The sequence below is a fragment of the Mobula birostris genome, chromosome 15 (assembly GCF_030028105.1).
Source record: "Mobula birostris isolate sMobBir1 chromosome 15, sMobBir1.hap1, whole genome shotgun sequence".
Taxonomy (NCBI): domain Eukaryota; kingdom Metazoa; phylum Chordata; class Chondrichthyes; order Myliobatiformes; family Myliobatidae; genus Mobula; species Mobula birostris.
In genome coordinates, this window is record NC_092384.1 from 80,173,669 (window position 1) to 80,197,719 (window position 24,051).

A 24,051-nucleotide genomic window follows, 5' to 3' on the forward strand; every position below is an offset into this window, starting at 1 on the left:
GGCGGTATATGGAATGAGCTGCTAGAGGAAGTAGTAGAGGTGGGTACAATTATAAGACTTAAAAGGCATCTGGACAGCTTCATGGATAGGAAGGGTGTGGAGGATATGAAGCAAACACAGGTAAATGAGAAGACTTTAGATGGCAACTTGGCCAACATGGAAGATTCAGGCTGAAGGGCCTGTTTCAATGCTCTGTGTCTCTATGTAACTCTGCCATGGACGGTCCCAAGCTCTGTATGCAAAATGAGGGGCATTAGGCATGGGGCTAGCAACCCCATCTTGTAAAAACCCAGGGCGACAGAAGCACCAACATTAGCTCCAAATATCTCATCCCTGGAAGAGGAAGGATCTTCAAAGATGGGCTACACCTAGAGACGTGAAAGACTGGGCCCAAGACAGAGGACTCTGATGAGCTGCTGTTGGTGGCCTTTGCTCCAGTAGGGGTGATGATGGGCTTAAGAGGAAGAATGCCTCATTGACTCTCCATCAATGCAAGTGCTGCCTTTGTGAATCCAAGCCCAGTGTTTGGAAGCACAATTACTTTACAGCACTAGCAATCACTGATCAGGGTTCGATTCCCGCCACTGTCCGTAAGGAGGTTGTAGGTTCTCCCGTGTTCTCCAGTTCGTCCCACATTCCAAGGACGCACAGGTTAGGGTAGTGAGTTATGGACATGCTACACTGGCACCAGAAGCACATGCAGGCTGCTCCCAGCACATCACAAACGATGTGTCTCACTGTATGTTTCGATGTTTCGATTTACAAAATAAAGCTCCATGCCAGGACCACCAAATTCTAAAACAGTTACTTTCCCCAAAGAGTAAGGCTGATCAACACCTCCACCCACTAACCCAGCCCTCCACACCCCCAACCACCACTACTTTATCACTTCCCGTCATTCACCTTTTGTACAGACACTCCTGTGCCTAACGTCACTTTATGGACACACAATCAATCTATGTATATAAGCCATATTTTTATTATTGTGTTCTTCATATGCTCTATCGGATCCAGAGTAACAATAATGTTGTTCTCCTTTACACTAGAAATGATATTAAATAATCTTGATCTTGAATCCTGAATCTTTAAGTCTCCTTACCTTTGAGATAGCCAGGGGATAACGAACTTCATAGTTCTCCTGCACAGAGACAGGGCTGAGGGGGAGCCAAACGTTCTTGATCACGTTAATAATGACATCTGCCCTCACATAGTGGCCTTGGTTAAGTTTCTCCATGTCTTTCACTTGCACAACCACTTTGTATTGGGCAACAACATCCATGTCTAACACAGCAGCCCCTGAAACCAAACACAATGAGGTTACACCTTCCATAAGGAATGGGGTGGCTTGTAAAGTCACTTCCAGGAAATAACTGCAGGGCATGTGGTTAGCACAAGAGTTTGGGAAGTTCGGATCTCCTCAAATATTGAAACAATACATGTAAATGTACACACAAATAAAATTGACCTTTGATCCCTGCCAAGATCCAGGGAAAACCTTTGGAATTTTGATGTGGGTGAATGAGGAAAAGTGACAAATCATGGAAGTAATTTTTCTTCATTTGGGCTAGGGTAGTTGTTCTATAACGATGATGTTCACATGCGTGATGCTCATAACTCACTGAAGGGGTTTAATAGTTCATGTTACAGGTTATATATAATCAAGGTCACCCTGGATACGTCAAATTTGCCTATAAACTGTATTTTACTGCAGCAATAACAGGCAGGCTAACTGGAGGCAAACTGTGAGCAGGAAGGAACACAACCCGTGAATTAATATTCAATAGGTTTCAGTGCGGTCAGTTATCTCTTTGAAATCTGTTGAATGTTGAAATGTCTGCATAGAGTGGATGTGAGGAGGAGGTTTCCTACCATTGGTGGTGGGGGGAGTCTAGGACCAGAGGTCACAGCCTCAGAATAGAAGGACGTCCCTTTAGAACAGAGATGAGGAGGAATTTATTTCGCTGGAGGTTGCTGAATCTGTGGAATTCATTGCCACAGACTGGAGAACAAACTATTGGGTATATTTAAAGCGGAGGTTGATGGGTTCTTGACTAGCCAGGGCTTCAAAGGTTATGGGGAGAATGGGGTTGGGAGGGACAATAGATCAGCCATGGTGGAATGGCAGAGCAGACTCGATGAGCCGAATGGTCAAATTCTGCTTACATGTCTTACAGTCTCATGGCCCAGAAAGGAACCCCAACATGAACTCCTGGAGAAGGTGTTTCTCAGAGAATGGTGAGGTGGAACATGAGGAACAGCTACAGTAGAAAGCATGGACCACAAGCGAGGAGGAGAGAGGCTGAACTGGGGTGCAGGGTAGGACATGCTTATAGAGCTACACAGTACAGAGACCAGTCTCAGCCATGCTAACCAAGTGTCCTAACTGAACTAATCCCATTTGCCTACACTTGGCCTGTATCCCCCTAAGCCTTTCCTGTCCATGCACCTGCCTAAACATCTTGTGAGCATAATTGTACACACATCACTCATTCCACATACCCACCACCCTCCGGGCAAGAAAGTTGACCCTCAGATCCCCTTTAAAAATTTCCCCTCTTGTCTTAAACTTGAGCCCTCTAGTTTTACACTCCCCTACAACTACACCCCACCCCCTTAGTCAGGGTCATGTGAAGCCATGGAAACAGGGGTGGATGGTCAAGTGAGCAGAACTTGATAGGTTTTTGATTGGTCAGAGTGTCAAAGGTTACAGGGAGAAGGCAGGAGAATGGGCTTGAGAGGGATAATAACTCAATGTGTCCAGAAGTCAGGGGTCTGATGTCGGTGAGTCTGCTTGTCCAGGACAGGGACTGGAGGCTGGAGGCCTGGAAGTGGCCTGCCCTGAATTGGAGGCCTGTCTTTATGTGTGAGTCCGTGGCAGGGAGGGAAGGGGCTTGCTTTGCAGTTATTGTGTTTTGTTTTAAACCATTAGACTTTAGGACATAGGAGCAGAATTAGACCATTCGGCCCATCAAGCCTTTTCCACCATTCCACTATGGCTGATTTATTATCCCTCTCATTCCCATTCTCTTGTTTTTTCCCCGTAATCTTTCACACCCTGACTAATCAAGAAGCTATCTTCCTCCACTTTAAATAACCCAATGACTTGGCCTCCACAGCAATGAATTTCACAGATTCCCTACCTTCTAGCTACAGAAATTCCTCCTCATCCCTGTTCTAAATGGACATCTCTCTGTAACACCCTAGGAGAGGTTTCACTGCTAACGTAATGTTTTCTGTAGAAGCAACGTTTGGGTAATAGTAGAGATAACGGGTGCTTTGGAATGTGAGCTGGGTCTTTTGTTTGGCGGGAGATGAAGACAGAAGATGCTGGAGAGAACCGGTTGTGGGATACAACCCGGTGGGAGACTGTGATTCGATGGAGAAAGGCACCGAGATCAACTGAGGGTCGGTGAATATGTGTGACTTTTGGAGGAGTTAAACTCCAACTTGTGCACATTTAACTGGTTAATTGTAATGGGTTTTTTTTTTCTTTCTTTACTAACCTTTTAGTTAAGATTCATAAATATAATTCCTTTAATCGTATGCAGTGTGCTATCTGCTGTTTCTTGGCACTGAGTTGTAACAGGGTAGCAAAATTACACAGCATCCACACAAACGGGGGTATGAGGTGGGAGAGCCATCTCAATCTCATGGGTCTGGTGGGAGCGGAGTGTATCTTCCCCAGACTCACACAGCCAAGGAAACCAGTGGGGTCCCATCTCTATTCCAGGAGTTCCCCACCTTTTGTCCACAGACTCCTTGCTTAATGGTATTGGTCCACAGCATAAAAAAGGTTGGACCTCCTGCCCTATTCCGAGGCTGTGCCTTCTAGTCCTAAATCCTCCACTAGCGGCAACACCTTCCCACATCCACTTTATCTCGGCCTTTCAATACTCAATATTGTTGTGTATTTAATACTTCAGAAAGTTTGAGTAATCTTACATAGATACACACATATATTGGTTGATTAAGCATTCCATTTTTGTTTAGATAATTAATGATGGGTTATCTGTAAGGATATGTTAATTGCCTAAGTCATCACATGACACGTGTGTGCCTTGCTTAAAGGAAAGTTTAAGTTACACCCACATTCTTGGACTCCCTGCCTTCCTGTGAATTAATTTAATGTTTTGAAATTACAAAACATAACAGATAAGTTTCAAGATTAGATAACTTTCAATGAGATCTTCCTCATTCTTCTAAACTCCAGTGAGTACAGGCCCTGAGCTATCAAACACTCCTCATACATTAACCCTTTCATTCATTGGATCATTTTCATGAACCTCTTCTGGACCCTGTCCAATGCCAGCACATCTTTGCTTAGATAAGGGGCCCAAAACTGCTCACAGTTTCCAAGTTGCTGGTGAACACAGCAGGCCAGGCAGCATCTCTAGGAAGAGGTACAGTCGACATTTCGGGCCGAGACCCTTCATCAGGACTAACTGAAAGAAGAGCTAGTAAAAAATCTCTTATTAGCTCTTCTTTCAGTTAGTCCTGACGAAGGGTTTCGGCCCGAAACGTCGACTGTACCTCTTCCTAGAGATGCTGCCTGGCCTGCTGCGTTCACCAGCAACTTTGATGTGTGTTGCTTGAATTTCCAGCATCTGCAGAATTCCTCGTGTTCACAGTTTCCAAGTGCAGTCTGACCAATGGCTTATAAAGCCTCAGTACCACATCCTTGTTTTTATAGATGTTGTTGTTGTACTGAGAATCCTGGGAATGCTGTGTTGGTGCCGGAATGTGTGGGGACATCTGAGGGCTGTCCCTGGGACATCCTTGGGCTGTGCTGGTTGTTAACACATATGAGTGTTTCCATATATTTTATGTGTGACAATTAACACTCATCTTTAAATCTGTGGAAGGGGACAGGGTCCAATATATTGATGCAATTACAAAGAAGGCACAACAACGTGTTTGAGAATTGGTATGTCACCACAGTCACTCACAAACCTCTACAGATGTATCGAAGAGAGCATTCTAACTGGCTGCATCACCAGCTGGTACAGAGGGGCCTCTGCGCAGCATTGGAAAAATCTGCAGAGAGTTGTAAACTCAGTCAGCTCCATCGTGGGCAGTAGCCTCCCCAGAATCCAGGACATCTTCAATATGCGATGCCTCAAAAAGGCAGCATCCATCATTAAGGACCCCATCACCCAGGACATGCCCTCTTGTCATTGCTACCATCAGGAAGGAAGCACAGGAGCCTGAAGGCACACACTCAACATTTCAGGACAGTTTCTGCCCCTCTGCCATCAGATTTCTGAAGGGACAATGAACCGATGAATGCTGACCTCACTATTTTCCCTCTTTTTTTGGGCTAGTTATTTAATTAATTTTTTATATACTTTAGTAATTTATAGTATTTATATTATGTATAGTAATGTACTGTTGCAGCCTAACAACATGTTTCACAATGTATGCCAGTGATATTAGAGCTGATGCTAATGGAGTGTGTCAGTTGCACTGTGCTGTCATTGCTGTACAGACAACCGAGAGTCATCAGCACTCCTGCAGGGAATCAGCCCAGGCTATTGTGCTGAAGGCACTAGGGAGATGAGGGAGCTTGCGCCGAGTATTGACACATCAAGAAGCGGAGGTAAGCGTCGAGGGGAAGCAGAAGGATCTCAGGCATGGGCAGTAATGGATGCTCGTCTGAGTCACTTCCAGAGAGCAGGAGACGCAGACTGAAGAACCCATGTGTCATTTATGAACAGAGTCACTGCGTTCCCAGCCTCCATCTCTGTACATTAATAAAACATGTCAAATATCATTGCCACCTCCCCTCTACAGAACAATGACAGCTTGCTCTTGTTCCTGGAACTGACGTCACCAACAATCATCCTGGGTAAAACCTGATTAAGGAGGCACATTAAGTAAACACTTTTTGAATATCAGAAGGCAGGGAGACCGGAGTCATCTCCTGTTTAGATGACACACACAGTTCTGAGCAAGAGCATTTTCTGCTGTGGCTGCCCTAGAGTCACGTTGTATTGCAGCCTGGCTCAGGGTCTGTTGCATTATCACTGCCTGGAACAGCTTGTTCTGTGTGCATTTAGCAATTTAGCTGCACCTCAGACAGCCACAGTCCTTCCAACACACAGGCACACAAGAGGAGGGGACACAGCCTGAGTCCTGCATGGACACAGCCCACTCCTCTAAGATTAGAGATTCACTTCATTTGTCACATGTACGTGAAAACATACAGTGAAATGCGTCATTTGCATCAATGACCAACACAGCCCGAGGATGTACTGGGGGGCAGCCTGCAAGTATCGCCGTGCTTCCAGCACCTACACGGCCTGGCCAGAATTTACTAACCCTAAGCCATACGTCTTTGGAATGTGGGGGGAAACCGGAGCACTGAGAGGAAGCCTACCTGGCCACAGGAAAACAAACTCCTTACAGGAAGCAGTGGGAATTGAACCAGGATTGGTGAAAACTGGCACTCTAAAGCATTATGCTAACCACTATACTACCGCACCACATCTACCGACAGCATTTCCAGCAAACACTGCCTCAAAAAGGCACCGTCCATCATCAAAGACCCCACCTTCTCATTGCAACCATCGGGCAAGAGGTACAGAACCCTGAAGTCCCACCACACCAGGCTCAGGAACAGCTACTTCCCTTCAACCGTCAGGTTCTAGAACTGACCTGTGTAATCCTAACCCTGTCAGCAGAGGAGCACTGCAGACCACCCAGGGAGAAACTGTGTCATTTTTCACTAGGAATATGTTTCTGCTTAGTTTCTCTTTCCTCACTGTCTTGTGTAATCTACAGTGAGATTCTGCAGATACTGAAAATCCAGCACAACACGCACAAAATGCTGGAGGAACTCAGCAGGTCAGGCAGCATCTATGCTGGGGAACAAATAGGCAGCGTTTCAAGCCTGAAACATCGATGATCTATTCTTCTCCATAGATGCTGCCCAACCTGCTGGGTTCGCCCAGCATTTTGTGTGCGTTTCTCCATGTTCTGTGTGTGTCTATATCAAGCTGCCTGTGAAGCTGCTGAAAGCCAAGTGTTTCATCGTACCTGTACCTTGTCAGACCTACACACAGGACAATAAACTCCACTCAACTTCAGCAGGAAAGCAAGGTGCAGAAGCACATCAAGAAGACAGGATTGTTCACAGATGTGTCTACTTGTGGATAACCCGAAAGGCCAGGCAGTGGAATGAGCTGAAAGGCAAAACTTGTGAACAGATAGATGTCAGAACAAGCAACCATCATCATAACATAGACACTACAGCACAGTACAGGCCCTTCAGCCCACAATGCTGTGCTGACCCTTTAACCTACTCAAAGATCAATCTATCCCTTCCTTTACACATAGCTCTCCATTTTTCTTTCATCCGTGTTTCTATCGAAGAGTTTCCAAAATTTTCCTAATGTATCTGCCTCTACCACCAAAGCTGGCAGCGTGCTCCACACATCCACTATTCTGTGTAAAAATCTTACCTCCGACATCCCCCTATACTCTCCTCCAATCACCTTAAAAGGATGCACTCTTGTATTAGCTGTTGCCACCCTGAGAAACAGTCTGGCTGTCCACCCAATCTACAGTTCTTATCATCTTGTACATCTCTATCAAGTCACCTTTCATCCTCCTCTGCTTCAAAGAGGAAAGCCTAGCTCAAAAGACACAAGACACAGGACATACCCTCCAATCCAGGCAGCATCTGGGTAAACCTCCTCTGCAACCTCTCTAAAGTTTCTACATTCTTCCTATAAAGAGTGGACCAGGACCAAACACACTCTTCCAAGGGTGGTCGAACCAGGGTTTTGTACAGCTGCGATATTACCTTGTGGCTCTTGAACTCAATTCCCCCGACTCCTGAAGATCAACATGTCCTCTGAACAACAGTCACTCATAAAACTGGTTAGAGCATTGGAGACATGTGGAACCCCCACAGGGATTGCATAGAGTTTAAAGGAGGAGAGGAGGAAGAGAGGGGTGAGGTATTGGGTGGGGTGAGCATGGCAGCACAGTAGTTAGCACAGCACTTTACAACACCAGCAATCAGCGACTGGGGTTTAATTCCTGCTGCTAACTGTAAGGAGTTTGTACGTTCTCCCCCTGACCATGTGGGTTTTCTCTGGGTGCTCCAGTTCCCTCCCACAGTCCAAAGAAATACAGTTGTGAACATGTTATGTTGATGCTGGGATCGTGGTGACGCTTGCGGGCTGCCCCCAGCACATTCTCGAACTGTGCTGGTTGTTGATGCAAACGATGCACTTCACCGTATCCTTCCACGTCAAGTCAACTTCAAGCTTATTGTCATTCAAGTGAAACAATGCTCCCAACCTTTTTTATGCCATGGATCAAGGTGTCCGCGGACCCAGGTTGGGAAACCCTGCTCCAGACCAAGGTGTACAACACAGTACATCTAACTCACACACAAAGCGTACAGTAATATCACCACAAATAAATTAACAATTAATAAGGCACATTGATGACAAGTTAAAAAGTGAACAGTATAATGCTGAAGGTAATTCACATGTGATGAGACCTGTGTGGTGGCAGGGAGCTCTGTAGTCTCATGGCCTGGGGGGAGAAGTGGTTTTCCATCCTCACAGTTCTGCTGCTGTACATGTGACAAATGAGTAAAATTCACAACGACATAACGAGTCAGTACCTTGTGCCTGCTCTCCCCTTTGATGAGACCACAGATGACTTTTGACCTCAGCACTAACGCCCAAACTACCACCATCCGTGACACCCACCATTCTGTGTGAAAATCTTGCCTCTTTTAAGCTTTCCACCTTTCATCTTAAACTGAAGTTCTCTGACATTTGAGATTTCTACCCGAGGGAAAAGGCTCTGACTATCTACCTTATCTACATCTTCCTATCAATCAGTGAGGATCCTCACCATCCAGGACATGTCCTCTGCTTATTACTGCCAACAGGGAGCAGCTACAGCAGTCCAAAGACCCACACTCAATGTTCAGGGAACAGCCTCTTCCCCTCTGCCATCTGGTTTCTGAATATCCAAGAACCCATGGATTTTACTTCACTATTTCTCTTCGTACTGTCTTCAGTATTTGTCTATCTGTCTAAACCAGGGGTTCCCAATCTGGCGTTCATGGACTTCTTGCTTAGTGGTATTGGTCCATGGCATAAAAAAGGTTGGGACCCCCTGATTCTAAACACAAGAGATTCTGCAGGTGCTGGAAATCCAAAGTAACACACACAAAACGCTGGAGGAACTCAGCGGGTCAGGCAGCGTCTAGGGAGAACATTTCAGGCAAAGGCCCTTCAACAGGAGTCCTAATGAAGGGTTGCAGCCTGAAACATTAACATTTTGTGTGCATCTAACTCCCTTTGTAACATAGAAATGTTTGTGTCTAGCTCAGCACTGTTGGCACCAAAATGCGAATTTCAGAGCGATATCAGTGATAATAAACCTGATTCAGATTCTGATTCTATCTGACTGTCTACCATCTAGAGCTCTCATAATTATCTACACTTCTATCAGATCTCCCCTCGGCACCCAGCACACCAGGGAAGACAACACGCAATTGCCTAAACTCCCTTTATAGTTCATGCCCTCTAAACCATGCAACAAGCCTCTTCTGCACCCTCTCCAAAGCCTCTACATCCCTCCTGAACTGCACACAATACTCTAAAAGCAGTCAAGCCAAAGTTTTAAACAATTGCACTATGACGTCAGCATTTAGGAGAATGATTCTGGGAATGAAAGGTTTAATGTACAAGGAGTGCTTGATGGCTCTGATCTCTACATGCTGGAGTTTAGAAGAATGAAGGGAGAATCTCATGGAAACCTATTGTATATTGAAAGACCTTGATAGAGTGGATGTGGAGAGAATGTTTCCTATAGCTGGGGAGTCTAGGACCAGAGGGCAGAGCCTCAGAATTGAGGGATGTCCATTTAGAACAGAAATGAGGAGGAATTTCTTTAGTCAGAGGGTGGTGAATCTGGAATTCATTGTCACAGACGGCTGTGGAGGCAAAGTCATTGAGTATATTTAAAGCGCAGGTTGATAGGTTATTGATTAGTCAGGGCATCAAAGGTTACGGGGGAAGGCAGGAGAATGGGGTTGAGTTGGATAATAAATCAGCCATGATGGAATAGTGGAGTAGACTCAATGGGCTGAATGGCCTGATTTTGCTCCTATGTCATGTGGTCCTATGGTCTTATACTCAGTACCCTGAGTGTTGAAAGTATGCTGTAGACCTTCAGCCCATCTAGTAAATAGCAAACTATTATTCTGCTTAGTCCCATTGACCCACACCTGGACAATACCCCTCCATACCCTTCCCATCATGTAGTTACCAAAACTTCTCTTAAATATTACAATCAAATCCATATTCACCACTTCCACTGGCAGCTCGTTCCACACTCTCACCACCCTCTGAGCGAAGAAGTTCCTATTAAATATTTCACTTTTTATCCTTAACCTATGACCTCTAGTTCCAGTTTCACTTAACCTCGGTGTAAGCAGCCTTAAACTCCATCAGCTATTTCTCTGCCTACATCAGATCTGATAGAAGTGTAGATAATTATGAGAGCTCTAGATGGTAGACAGTCAGATAGAATCAGAATCTGAATCAGGTTTATTATCACTGATATCGCTCTGAAATTCGCATTTTGGTGCCAACAGTGCTGAGCTAGACACAAACGTTTCTATGTTACAAAAGGAGTTAGATGCACACAAAATGTTAATGTTTCAGGCTGCAACCCTTCATTAGGACTCCTGTTGAAGGGCCTTTGCCTGAAATGTTCTCCCTAGACGCTGCCTGACCCGCTGAGTTCCTCCAGCGTTTTGTGTGTGTTACTTTGGATTTCCAGCATCTGCAGAATCTCTTGTGTTTAGAATCAGGGGGTCCCAACCTTTTTTATGCCATGGACCAATACCACTAAGCAAGAAGTCCATGAACGCCAGATTGGGAACCCCTGGTTTAGACAGATAGACAAATACTGAAGACAGTACGAAGAGAAATAGTGAAGTAAAATCCATGGGTTCTTGGATATTCAGAAACCAGATGGCAGAGGGGAAGAGGCTGTTCCCTGAACATTGAGTGTGGGTCTTTGGACTGCTGTAGCTGCTCCCTGTTGGCAGTAATAAGCAGAGGACATGTCCTGGATGGTGAGGATCCTCACTGATTGATAGGAAGATGTAGATAAGGTAGATAGTCAGAGCCTTTTCCCTCGGGTGGAAATCTCAAATGTCAGAGAACTTCAGTTTAAGATGAAAGGTGGAAAGCTTAATAGAGGCAAGATTTTCACACAGAATGGTGGGTGTCACGGATGGTGGTAGAGGCAGCTATGATAGCCATGTTTAAGCGATACTGAAACAGACAGCAATTGAAGGGATATTGACCATTTGCAGGAGGATGGGATTCATTTGGAATGTCACCATGCTCAGCATAGACAAAATGGACTGAAGGGACGGTTTCTGTGTTGTACTGTCCTATGTTCTGTCATTCTTTTCAGCACTAAAAGTAGCCATTCAGACCATCATCCATACTGGCCCTTTGAAAGACAGTCCAGTAATTCCCATTACCAGCCTTATTTTAATCAGTGGGGTGTATGGGGTGTCCAGGGAGGAGCAGCACCTCTAGTGACGGGGCTTGTCATGTCCAGTCCAGGGCAGCTCACTCCCGTTTGGGCCCTACCAGACACTCAGCTCTCACCAATGCTTTCAACTAGCTGTTTGTATGTGACAACAACACCCGGTACTCCACTTTGACGGGCAGGCTTAACCAGATGAGGATAGCCAGGGGGCCTCGTACCCTGGTGAGACAGGGACATGCCTGTCCTAACATGTGAAGGCAGCTCCAGTGGACTGGGGAGGTGAGATCTACAGTGAGATCCAACGGCCAGGAAGATGGTTCTGTAATGCTCTGTGGAGAGCGAAGCATAGAAGACATCATGGTCATCCACTGCAAAAAGAAAAACCCCAGTTTGTAATAATAACACTGGACCTGGACTTCCGAGATCGAGAGAGTGTAACTGTCACAGTGCAACGGCTTTTCCACTTTAAAAACTCTCCTACACAGGTTTCCAGTCATCGTCAGACACACTGGACAACCACCAATTCTCATCAGGAGAAAAGCTTGTTCACAAAGTAGACAGCAGAGGAGTGGTTTGTGAAGAGGATGTTGGTTCATCTTTCAATAGCTGCTTGCCCTTTGTATGTACTCAGTGGGAAATGGGATAAGCTAAGCTTGACCTTGGTCAGGGCAGTAAACAGAAGTCTCCTCAGCTGGAGTTAGGTCCATGGGGGATAATTCTGCAGCACGCCCTCAGGACGTGGACACGGGCAAATCTTTGCTCAGCTCTCCACTGAGAGCAAATCTGCAGATCACAACAGGAGGGAGATCTTCGATCAGCACCTGGGTTATCTCCAAAGATATCAAAACAGTCAGACGCATCAGAGGAAGAGTTAATGTACAAGAATGAAGTGAAGAAGGCAAATGCATTGTTAGCATTCATTTCAAGAGGACTGGAATATAAAAGCAAGGATGTAATGTTGAAGCTTTATAAGGCATAGGTGAGGCCTCACTTGGAGTATTGTGAGCAATTTTGGGCCCCTGATCTAATAAAGAATGCGCTGATGTTGGAGAGGGTTCAGAGGAGGTCCACGAGAACAGTTCCGGGAATGAAAGGGTTACCATGTGACACCCATTGATGACTCTGGGCCTGTCGTCACTGGAATTCAGAAGAATGAGGGACGATCTCATTGAAACTTATCAAATGCTGAAAGGCTTCGATAGAGTGAATATGGAGAGGATGTTTCCTATGGCGAGGGAGTCGAGGACCAGAAGACACAGCCTCAGAATAGAGGGACGTCCATTTAGAACAAAGATGAGGTGGATTTCCTTTAGCCAGAGTGTGGTGAATCAGTGGAATTTGTTGCCACAGACAGCTGTGGAGGCCAAGTTAATGGGTGCACTTAAGGCAGAGGTTGATAGGTTTCTGATAAGTCGGAGCATGAAGAGTCATGGGGAGAAGGCAGGAGATTGGGGCTGAGAGGGAAATGGGTCAGCCATGATGAAATGGTGGTGCAGATCCAATGGGCCAAATGGCCCAATTCTGCTCCTGTATCTTATGATCTTATGGACTTAGGTTAAGACTTCAACATAAGAGTTAGGGAGAAGAGTAGGAATATTGAGTTTGTCTTGGTCACCTCCTTATAGGAAGGATGAGGAAGCTTTAGAGAGGGTGCAAAGGAGATTTACCAGGATGCTACCTGGACAGGGGAGCATGTCTTACGAGTATAGGCTGAGTGAGCTTGGGATTTTTCTCTTTGGAGAAAAGGAAGATGTAAGGTGCCTTGATAGGTTTACAAGATGATAAGAGGCACAGATAGTGGATAGCCAGAGACTTTTCCCAGGACATAAATGGCTAACATGAGGGGGAATAATTTGAAGGTGATTCGAGGAAAGTTTAGTGGGGGTGTCAGAAGTAGTTTTTTACACAGGGGATGATGAGTGTGTAGAACATTCTACCAGGGGTGGTGGGAGAGGCAGTTAGAGTGGCACACTGGCATAGAGATTAGCACATCACTTTACAGAGCCAGTGATTCGAAGACGGGGGTTCAATTCCCAATCTCCCGGCTGTAAGGAACTTGTGGATATTACTCGTCCCCACATGGGTTTCTTCTGGGTGTTATGGTTTCCTCCCACATTCCAAAAACATACGGGTTAGGGTTCATAAGTTGTGGGCATGCATTACTGGCACAGGAAAATGCCAGCACTTGCTGGCTGCCCAGCATAATCCTTGCTGATTTGCTTTGACACAAATGAAGCATTTCACTGTATGTTTTGACGTACATGTGACAAATAAATCTAATCTTTAAATCTTTATATTAGAGTCATTTAGGAGACAGATAGACACATGGATGAAAGAAAAATGGAGAGCTATGTAGGAGGAAAGAGATTGATCGAAGAGTAGGTTAGAAGGCCAGCACTACATTGTGGGCTGAAGGGTCTGTACCATGCTGTAGTGTTCTACGTCTAAGAGGAAGGGGCTTCAATGGGAATGCACTGAGGAATGGACCAATGGGATTAAGCTATTGGAAGAACAGACCTATACAATGAAAATATTAGAGGCATCCAATGGCATTAGATGTTGAGGAATGGGAGTATGATATTGAAAAAAATAAAGAATGATATATGAGAGTATTGATGAACCTATAGTTTTAGGGTTATTGGGAAGGGCCAATGGAATGAGGGTATTAAGGGTTGGGCCAATGGTCCAAGGGTATTGAGGGCTGAGCCAATGGCGTGAGGGAATAGAGGGTTGGGCCAATAGTCTGAGGATATAGAAGGTTGGGCCAATTGTCTGAGGGCTTTAAGGGTTGGACCAATGGGCTAAGGGAAATAAGGGATGAACAACAAGCATTGAAGGATGGCCCAATAGGATTAGGGCAATGAAGGATGGGCCAATAGTCTTCAGGTATTGAAAGATAAGCCAGTGAGATGGAAGCATTGAAAGGATGGTCATGATGTTCAGCTATTGAGAGATGGACCATTGGAATGGGGGCACTGAAGATTGAGCCAGTGAGATGGGAGCATCGAGGGAATGGACATGGCCTCCAGGTATTGAGAAATGGGCCAATAGGATAAGGGCAATGAAGAATATGTCAATAGTTGTTAGGTATTGAAGGACGAACCAGTGAGATGAGGGCTTTGAAAGACCGGACATGGCCTTCCGGTATTGAGAGATGGGGTGACTGTCTTTTGGTTTTCGGGAATGGGCTAATGGGGTTAGAGCATTGAGGGATGCACATTCCTTCGGGTGTTAAGGAATGGGCTAATGGGATTGGATGGTAAGGAGATGGGAGAATGGTGGGCTTTACTGGAGGAATACCATAAGACTATAAGACATAGAAGCAGAATTAGGCCATTCAGCCCACTGAGGCTACTCTGCCATTTCATCATGACTGATCCCGGATCCCATTCAGCCCCATACACCTGCCCTCTCACCATATCCCTTGATGCCCCAACCAATCAGGAATCTATCAACTTCTGCTTTAAATATACCTATGGACTTGGCCTCAACCACAGACTGTGGCAGAGCATTACACATAATACGCTATAATACAACATGTAATATGTTTATATGTCTTCTCCCTCGCCCTCTGATTCTGGGAGAGGAATCCAAGAGCAGTCAGGCTCAGTGGGAGACGGCAGTAACGCACTCTGCTGTCAGCATTGAAGCATTGGAGCACAACAGTGTTGGCATGGACTGGTGGCCAGAACCTCTGATAGTGCTTCCTGTGTTGGAACCCATCCCGCTCTGTGCAGCATAGGCACGGGAAATGAGGAGACGGGTATAGTGGCCCTACCTTCCGCAGTCAATGAGAGGTCACCGGTCAGCTCATCAACCTGGAACATGTCATCAGAGGGAAGAGTTGGCTCTTGCGAGATGACTTCGTAGTACAGTTCACCGTTGGGGGTCGAGGGGTCATCTAAATCAGTGGCGACAACTCTCACGATTCTGTATCCTACAGCAGGAAATAGCATGAGATTACAGCAACAGACCCAATAATTCTGCCAGCCCTCTCTGTTCCCCTTCCCAGAACCAGATCCTTCCAGAAGGTGGAAATCCGAGATTAAAACTGAAAATCCTGGAAGCACTCAGCAGGCCAGGCAGCATCTGTGGAGAGAGGGACAGTCAAGTTTCAAATAGACGACCTTCCAACAGAACACATCTGCCTCCAACCTTTCCCTTGCTTCTCCTTAAATCCATTTCTATTCTTCAACTCTGTGTATTACCGAGGGAGCCTGAATCTGAGATATTATCTCTATTTCTCTGCACAGTGTACAATGATGTTGCCAGGACTTGATGACTTGAGTTACAGGGAAAGGTTGAATAGGTTAGGACTTAATTTCCTTGAGTCTAAGAAATTGAGGGCAGATTTGATAGGGGTATACAAAATTATGAGGGGTTATAGAAAGGCAAGCAGGCTTTTTCATCTAAGGTTGGGTGGGACTAGAACAGGAGGTCATAAGTTAAGGGTGAAAGGTGAAATATTTAAGGGGAACACGAGGTGGAAGTTGTTCACTCAGAGGATGGTGAGAGTGTGGGAACAAGCCGCCAGTGGGAATACTGGATGTGGGTCTGATTGCAACACTTAAGAGAAATTTGGATAAGTACATGGATGGGAGGGGTATGGTTGGGGTGCGGGTCAATGGAACTAGACAGAGTAGTAGTTTGGCACAGACTAGATGGGCTGAAGGGCCTGTTTTTGTGCTGTAGTGCTCTGTGACTCTATGACAGCTGCTACCTGACACACTGAGTGTTTCCAGCATTTTCTGGTTTTGTCCCAGATTTCCAGCAACAACCTTCATTTGATTATTCAGTGTATTTTCATGGATGAGAATATTTGTCGAGTGTGTTGGATCAGGGTGTAGAATTGTTACACATCTAGTGTTTTTTGTTACAGTTTAACCTTTCTAAGCTTGCTTGTAGTTTTTATATACTCACCTATCTACTTGTAATCGTTTAATGAATTTTCCAGTAATTGTAGTCTACCTGAACTGGTATTTTCTTGAAGCTTCTCCATTTTTCTGCAGCAGGTATCCATAAGACACAGGGGCAGAATTAGGCCACTTAGCCCATCAAGTCTGCTCCACCATTCCATCATGGCTGATATATTATCCCTCTCATCCCATTCTCCTGCCTTCACCCCGTAACCCTTGATACCCTGACTAATCAAGAAACTATCAACCTACATTCTCAGTCTACAAAAGAGACCCATATCAGAATCAGGTTTATCATCACTCATACTATGTCATGAATTTTTTTTTTGCGGCAGCAGTGCAGTGCAATACATAAAATCATTACAGGACTGTGCAAATGACTTAGGCACCCTAGCTTCAGTATATATAAAGTGCCTTAGGCTTTTGCACAGTACTGTAGGTTAATTGTTATCACTGGAATTTGTTATCTCTAGTCTTGAGTATGAGACAGCCACGATTGCTTTTATCTTCTTTCCCTTGTCCATTCTTTGTTCTTGTAAAATAGCCATAATCACAAAGTTTTACGCCTCAATCTTGAGTTCCAAAGAACCTCTGGTTTAATATCACCAGATCCAACAATTGCTTGGCCCACACTCTCAGCTGAATACCATGGTAATATTAACCTCATAGGACACAGAACATGGAACATACAACAGTACAGCACAGTGTGGACCCCACTCCCTGAATGGCAAATGAAAATAAATTCCACATTGAAACTATGAGGACTGAAGGTTCAGCAGATTGATTTCTTGGGACACAAGTTTTTCCTACAGAAATCTGTACAGTCTAGACTTTCACTAGAGATTCAACTTGTCTAAGGATGTGCTGGGGGCAGGTCACAAGGGTTGCCATGCTTCTGACACCAACATAGCAAGCCCACAACTCACTAACCCTAATCCATATGTCTTTGGAATGTGGGAGGAAACTATAACACCCAGAGGAAACCAGAGCACCCACAGGAAACCAAAGCACCCTGACGAAATTGGAGCACCCAGAGGAAACTACACAGCCAATGGGAAAAACATACAAATTCTTCACAGACAGTGCTGGGAATCAAGCCCTGATCTTACAGATGACACTGTAACATGTTATACTAACCACTACACTACTGTTCCACTCTAAACAATAAAACCACAGGAGTATACACAAGGTGGACGATCACAGTCTTTTTCCTAGGCTTCATTTATTCGTGATGTGTCATGTCATATGACGTGGGCAGTCGCAGTCTTTCCACGATCATGATTATTCTTGGCAAATTTTTCTACAGAAATGGTTTGCCATTGCCTTCTGCTGGGCAGTGTCTTTACAAGGTGGGTGACCCCAGCCATTATCAAAACTCTTCAGAGATTGTCTGCCTGGCGTCAGTGGTAACATAACCAAAACAAAACAGTGGTCGCTAAAACAAAGGAGCTGGTTGTGGACTACAGGAGGAATGAAGACAGGCTAGGCCCTACAGATAGAAACTTTTTAAATACCACGCTGCCTACCTTTCCGATTTCACACTCTACTGATATCACTGATAAAATTTTAGGTTTAAATCCCTTTCAGAAGGGATTAATAGCACTATTTATGATATAATTATGAAATTACAGCCAGGTATATCTAATAAAATTAAAAATGAATGGGAAAGGGAATTTCAACTTCGTCTACCTATAGAGAAATGGGATAAAATTTTTCAATTAGTTAGCTCTTCCTCTATACGTGCTAAACATATGCCAATACAATTTAAGGTAGTGCATAGGGCCCATATGCCTAAAGATAAACTAGCTCATTTTTATTCCCATATAAACCCTATGTGGGCACGTGGCCAAGTGTTTAAGGCATTGGACTAGCTACCTGAAGGTCGTGAGTTCAAGCGCCAGCCAAGGGAACATGTTGTGTCCTTGATCACTTAATCACACAGTGCTCTGCGACGACACTGGTGCCAAGCGTATTGATCCTAATGCCCTTCCCTCGGACAACATTGGTGTCATGGAGAGGGGAGACTTGCAGCATGGGCAACTGCTGGTCTTCCATACAACCTTGCCCAGGCCTGCACCCTGGAGGGTGAAGACTTTCCAGGTGCAGATCCATGGTCTTGCAAGACTAACGGATGCCTTTATAAACCCTACTTGTGACAGATGTCACTCTGAGGTGGCTTCCTTGACTCATATGTTTTGGTCCTGCCCTCTCTTGGAAAAACTCTGGAAAGATACTTTTGATATTATTTCAACAGTTTTGCGTTTTGGCTTACAACCCCATCCTATTACGGCAATTTTTGGTTTGCCAATGACAGAACATAGATCTTTAGCCTCTTCAGCCTGTCGGATGATCGCATTTGTTACTTTAATGGCCAGAAGATCCATTTTATTGAATTGGAAGGAGACCAACCTTCCTACTACATTTCAATGGTTTTCCCAAGCTATATCATGTTTAAATTTAGAAAAAAAATTAGAGTGTCATTTTTGATCCTTCGGTTAAATTTGAAGAGACTTGGAAGCCAATTATTCAACATTTCCATATGATGTAACTTGACCTTTTCCGAATCCTTCTTATTAACTTAAAATATATGAATAGAGGAGCGGAGCTGACGACCTTATTGAATGCAACACTCACAACACGCTGGAGGAACTCAGCAGGTCGGGCAGCATCCGTGGAAACGATGAGTCTACGTTTTGGAGCTGGAACCCTTCGTCGGGACTGAAGAGGGAAGGGGCAGAGGCCCTGTAAAGAAGGTGGGGGGAGGGTGGGAAGGAGAAGGCTGGTAGGTTCCAGGTGAAAAACCAGTAAGGGGAAAGATAAAGGGGTGGGGGAGGGGAGGCAGGGAGGTGACAGGCAGGAAAGGTGAAGAAGGAATAGGGGAAAGCACAATGGGTAGTAGAAGGAGGGGGAACCATGAGGGAGGTGATAGGCAGCTGAGTGAGGGGGCAGAGTGACATAGGGATAGAGGAAGGGAGGGGGAGGGAATTGCCGGAAGTTGGAGAATTCTATGTTCATACCAAGGGGCTGGAGACTACCTAGACGGTATATGAGGTGTTGCTCCTCCAACCTGAGTTTAGCCTCATCATGGCAGTAGAGGAGGCCATGTATGGACATATCTGAATGGGAATGTGAAGCAGGGTTGAAGTAGGTGGCTACTGGGAGATCCTGTCTGTTGTGGCGGACGAAGTGGAGGTGCTCGACAAGCGGTCCCCCAATCTGCGTCAGGTTTCACCGATGTAGAGGAGGCCGCACCGGGAGCACCGGATGCAATAGATGACCCCAACAGACTCCCAAGTGAAGTGTTGCCTCACTTGGGAGGATTGTTTGGGGCCCTGAATGGTGGCAAGAGAGGAGGTGTAGGGACCGGTGTAGCACTTACGCTTACAGGGATAAGTGCCATGTGGGAGATCCGTGGGGAGGGACGTGTGGATCAGGGAGTCACGGAGGGACTGATCCCTGTGGAAAGCAGAGAGGGGTGGAGAGGGAAAGATGTGTTTAGTGGTGGGGTCCTGTTGAAGGTGGCGGAAGTTGCGGAGGATAATGTGCTGGATCCAGAGGCTGGTGGGGTGGTAGGTGAAGACAAGGGGAACTCTGTCCCTGTTGTGGTGGCCGGAGGATGGGGTGAGGGCCGAAGTGCAGGAAATGGAGGAGATGTGAGTGAGGGCATCATTGATGACAGCAGAAGGGAAAACATGATCCTTAAAGAAAGAGGACATTTGAGATGTCCTGGAATGGAAAGCCTCATCCTGGGAGCAGATGCAGCGGAGATGGAGGAACTGGGAATAGGGAATGGCATTTTTGCATGTGGCGGGGTGGGAAGAGGTATAGTCGAGGTAGTTATGAGAGTCAGTGGGTTTGTAGAATACATTATCGAATGTATTTGATTTAAAATATTGGTCCAGCCTTGTTTCATTCCGCTTGCTTTGATTTTGGGTTTAGTGTTTAGCTTTATTTCTGGGGTTTTTCTTTGTGTTATTCTTTTCTTTTTATTTCTTTGTTCTTTATATATTAAGAGTTTGGAAGTCTATTACACCTGTATTATTTGAAGTCTTTTTTGTACGTATTTATCAACAATAAGATAATTCCAATCTCTTTGTATATATTGTTACCCTGTTTATAATTTTGGAAAATTAATAAAAAGATTTTTTTTGAAAAGTCCCTACACACATCAGTGGATCTGGGGTTGAGGGGGTGGACAACATTAAGTTCCTCGGCGTGAGCGTCACCGAGGACCTCACGTGGTCTCTACACACCAGCTGTGTGGTGAAAACACCACAGCAGCACCTCTTTCACCTTAGACAGTTGAAGAAGTTTGGTGTGGGCCCCAAATCCTAAGAACATTCCACAGGGGCACAATTGAGAGCATCCTGACTGGCTGCATCCCTGCCTGGTATGGGAACTGTACCTCCCTCAATCATAGGACTCTGCAGAGAGTGGTGCGGACAGCCTAGCACATCTGTAGTTGTGAACTTCCCACTATTCAGGACGTTTACAAAGACAGGTGTGTAAAAAGGGCCGGAAGGGTTATTGGGGACCCAAGTCACCCCAACCACAAACTATTCCAGCTACTACCATCCGGGAAACGGTACGGCAGCATAAAAGCCAGGACAACAGGCTCCGGGACAGCTTCTTCCACCAGGCCAACAGATTGATTTATTCACACTGATACAACTGTATCTCTATGCTATATTGACTATCCTGTTGTACAAACTATTTATTAAAAGTTACTATAAATTGCACATTGCACATTTAGACAGAGATGTAACCTAAAGATTTTTACTCCTCATGTAAGTAATAAAGTCAATTCAATTCAAAAACCAGGACTTATGATGTGCACCAGCTGCTCATACAATCATCCACCACCCACTCCAATGGCTTCACACGACCCTGGTCGGGGGATAGGAACTTGCTCAAGAGTGGCCTGCAGGCTTGCGGAGACAAGGAGCACCTTACACCTCCTTTGGGAGAGCCATATTTCCACCCAACCACCCCCAGGGTATGGGAGTCTAAAATTAGAGGGTATTGGTGGGGAAAGATTGAAAGTGACAAGCTTTTTCACAGACTGTGATGTGTGTGGAATGAGCTGGCAGAGGAAGTGGTAAAGGTGGGTGTAATTACAATGTCTAAATGTCACTTGGGCAGATATATGGACAGGGATGGTTTTGGGGAATTTAGGACAAACACAACAAATGGGACTCACTCAGGTTGGCACCCCAGTTAGCATGGACAGATTAGGCTGGAGGGCTTGTTACTGTGCAGTAATACATCAAAACACTGGAATGTCTTGCCCTTTTCTACATCAGCACAAGACTTCTACAGTTGATGATTTAGTCTCCGAAGGTGAAACCTCAACAGACAGTCAGTTCCCTAAGGCTTCAAGTATCAGTTTCTGTATGTAAACATTGAAAGCTTTTGGCCAGGAATGGACGGGACTGCCAGCTGTGGTTATAAATCAGTATTACACATCAAACCGTGAAAATCAGCAGTGAAGCTATTAACATTTCATACTGTGTGTATGTGTATGTGTGTGTCTGTGCATGTGTGTGTGTGGGTGTGTCTGTGTGTGCGCGCGTGTGTCTGTTTGTGTGTGGGTGTGTCTGTGTGTCTGTGTGTGTGTGTGTGGGTGTGTCTGTGCGTGTGTCTGTGTGGGTGTGTGTGTCTGTGTGTCTGTGTGTGTGTGTGTGTCCGTGTGTGTCTGTGTGTCTGTGTGTGTGTGTGTGTGTGTGTGTGCGCATGTGTGTGTGTGTCTGTGGGTGTGTGCGTGGGTGTGTGCGTGTGTGTGTGTGTGTGTGTTGGGGGGTGAGAGGAGCTTGTTTTGTTCCTGCTGCTGGTGTTGCTGTGCTGAACGTTGTGGACATGCTGTGTTGGTGTTGGAATGTGTGGCGACACTTGAGTTCTACCACTCCCCACCCCCAGCATATCTTTAGAGTATGTTGGTTGTTAACGCAAATGACGCTTTTCACTGTCAGTTTCGATATACACGTGATAATCTGAAATCTGGGTTGAGGGAGGTTAAAGAGAAAGAACAAAGGACCGATAAATACGGAGGAGAGTGAAGAGATCGGACCTGTTTGTTGCTTTCAATTACCTGGTTGTGCTCCCATGTGTACGCTGGTTACATACAGGTCCTGTTCAAACACTGGAGCGTTGTCATTGGCATCGGTAATGATGATAACGATAGAAATGGGGTCTTCCAGCTGTCTCCCATTGGAGTCTTCAACATTAACCTAGGGCAGAAGGTTAACAAAATCATCACCCAGCAGTCAGGAACTATTAACAACGTCAAAGGTTATGTTGCAGCTCTAACTATAAGACTATAACTATTAGGCTTCATTAACAAGCCCCAAAACTTGGGCCTCTATACTTCCCTCTGCAACTGGATCTTCAGCTTCCTCATTGGGAGATCACAGTCTGCAGATCAGAATTAACATCTCCTCCTCACCGACAGTCAGCACTGGCACACCTCTAGGACGTGCGCTTAGCCCACCGCTGTACTCTCTCTACACCCGCACACAACTGTGTGGCTCGGCACAGTTCAAATGCCAACTGTTGGCAAAATTCCAGATGGTAATGAGGAGGGTTACAGAAGCAAGGTAGACCAGCTGCTGCAAAACAACAAATTTCACAACAAAGAGGAGGAAATCTGCGGTTGCTGGAAATCCGAGCAGCCCACACAAAATGCTGGAGGAACTCAGCAGGGCAGGCAGCTTCTATGGAGAAAAGTGGGACAGTCACCAGTAGGCTTGGAACCCAGACTGTACCATGTAGCCAACAAACAGGCAGGCATAGCTGGGACCCATGCCAGTGCCCATGGCTACCCCTTCTGTTTGAAGGAAGTGGGGCGACCCAAAGGAGAAATTATTTAGAGTGAGGACAAGTCCTGCTAGGCAGTGGGCAGTGGTGGTGGAGGGGAACTGGTTGGGTCTGGTGTCCAGAAAGGAACAGGGAGCTTTAAGCCCTTCCTGGTGGAGGATGGAGGTGTATATAGACTGGACATCCATAGTAAAAATAAGATTTCGGGGGGGGGGGGGGTGGCAGTGAACCTGAAATTATTGAAAAGATCCAGAGCATGTGAAGTGTCACGGATGTAGCTGGGAAGGGACTGAACAGAGTCGAGGTATGCAGATATGAGTTCTGTGGGGCAGGAACAAGCTGAAACAATAGGTCTACCTGAACAAGCAGATTTGTGGATCCTGGGTAGGAGGCAGAAACAGGAGGTGTGGGAACTATGAGGTTGGTGACAGTGGATGGGAGATCCCCAGAGTCAATAAGGTGGGTGATGGTGCGGGAGACAATGGCCTGGTGTTCCTCAGTGGGATCCTGTTCGGGGGGTAAGTAAGAGGGGGTGTCAGAGTTGGCGCTAGGCCTCAGCAAGATGGAGGTCAGTCTGCCAGATTACTACAGCACCTCCCCTATCTGCGGGTTTGATGGTGAGGTTAGGACTGGTGCAGAGGAAGTGGAGTGCAGAGTATTTGAAAGGAGTGAGGATGGAATAGGAGAGAGGAGTGTTAACGTCTGGGTACTTAATATCCCATCAGCAGTTGGCAATGAAAAGGTCCAGAACAGGCAGAAGACCAGGGAGGGGTGTCCAGGA

General features: G+C 45.7%; 1 protein-coding gene across 5 annotated transcripts in view; it reads right to left on the reverse strand.

Annotated features, from left to right (window-relative positions):
* cdh16 (cadherin 16, KSP-cadherin) overlaps positions 1-24,051 on the reverse strand; it is an 85,430-nt gene that overhangs the window by 47,069 nt on the left and 14,310 nt on the right. For all 5 annotated transcript variants that reach the window (XM_072279985.1, XM_072279984.1, XM_072279986.1 and 2 more), the window contains 3 exons: positions 22,546-22,684; positions 15,320-15,478; positions 1,100-1,296 (listed from right to left, as the gene is read on the reverse strand). In XM_072279985.1, coding sequence (XP_072136086.1) covers positions 1,100-1,296; positions 15,320-15,478; positions 22,546-22,684 — 495 coding nt within the window. The remainder of the gene's footprint in view (positions 1-1,099; positions 1,297-15,319; positions 15,479-22,545; positions 22,685-24,051) is intronic.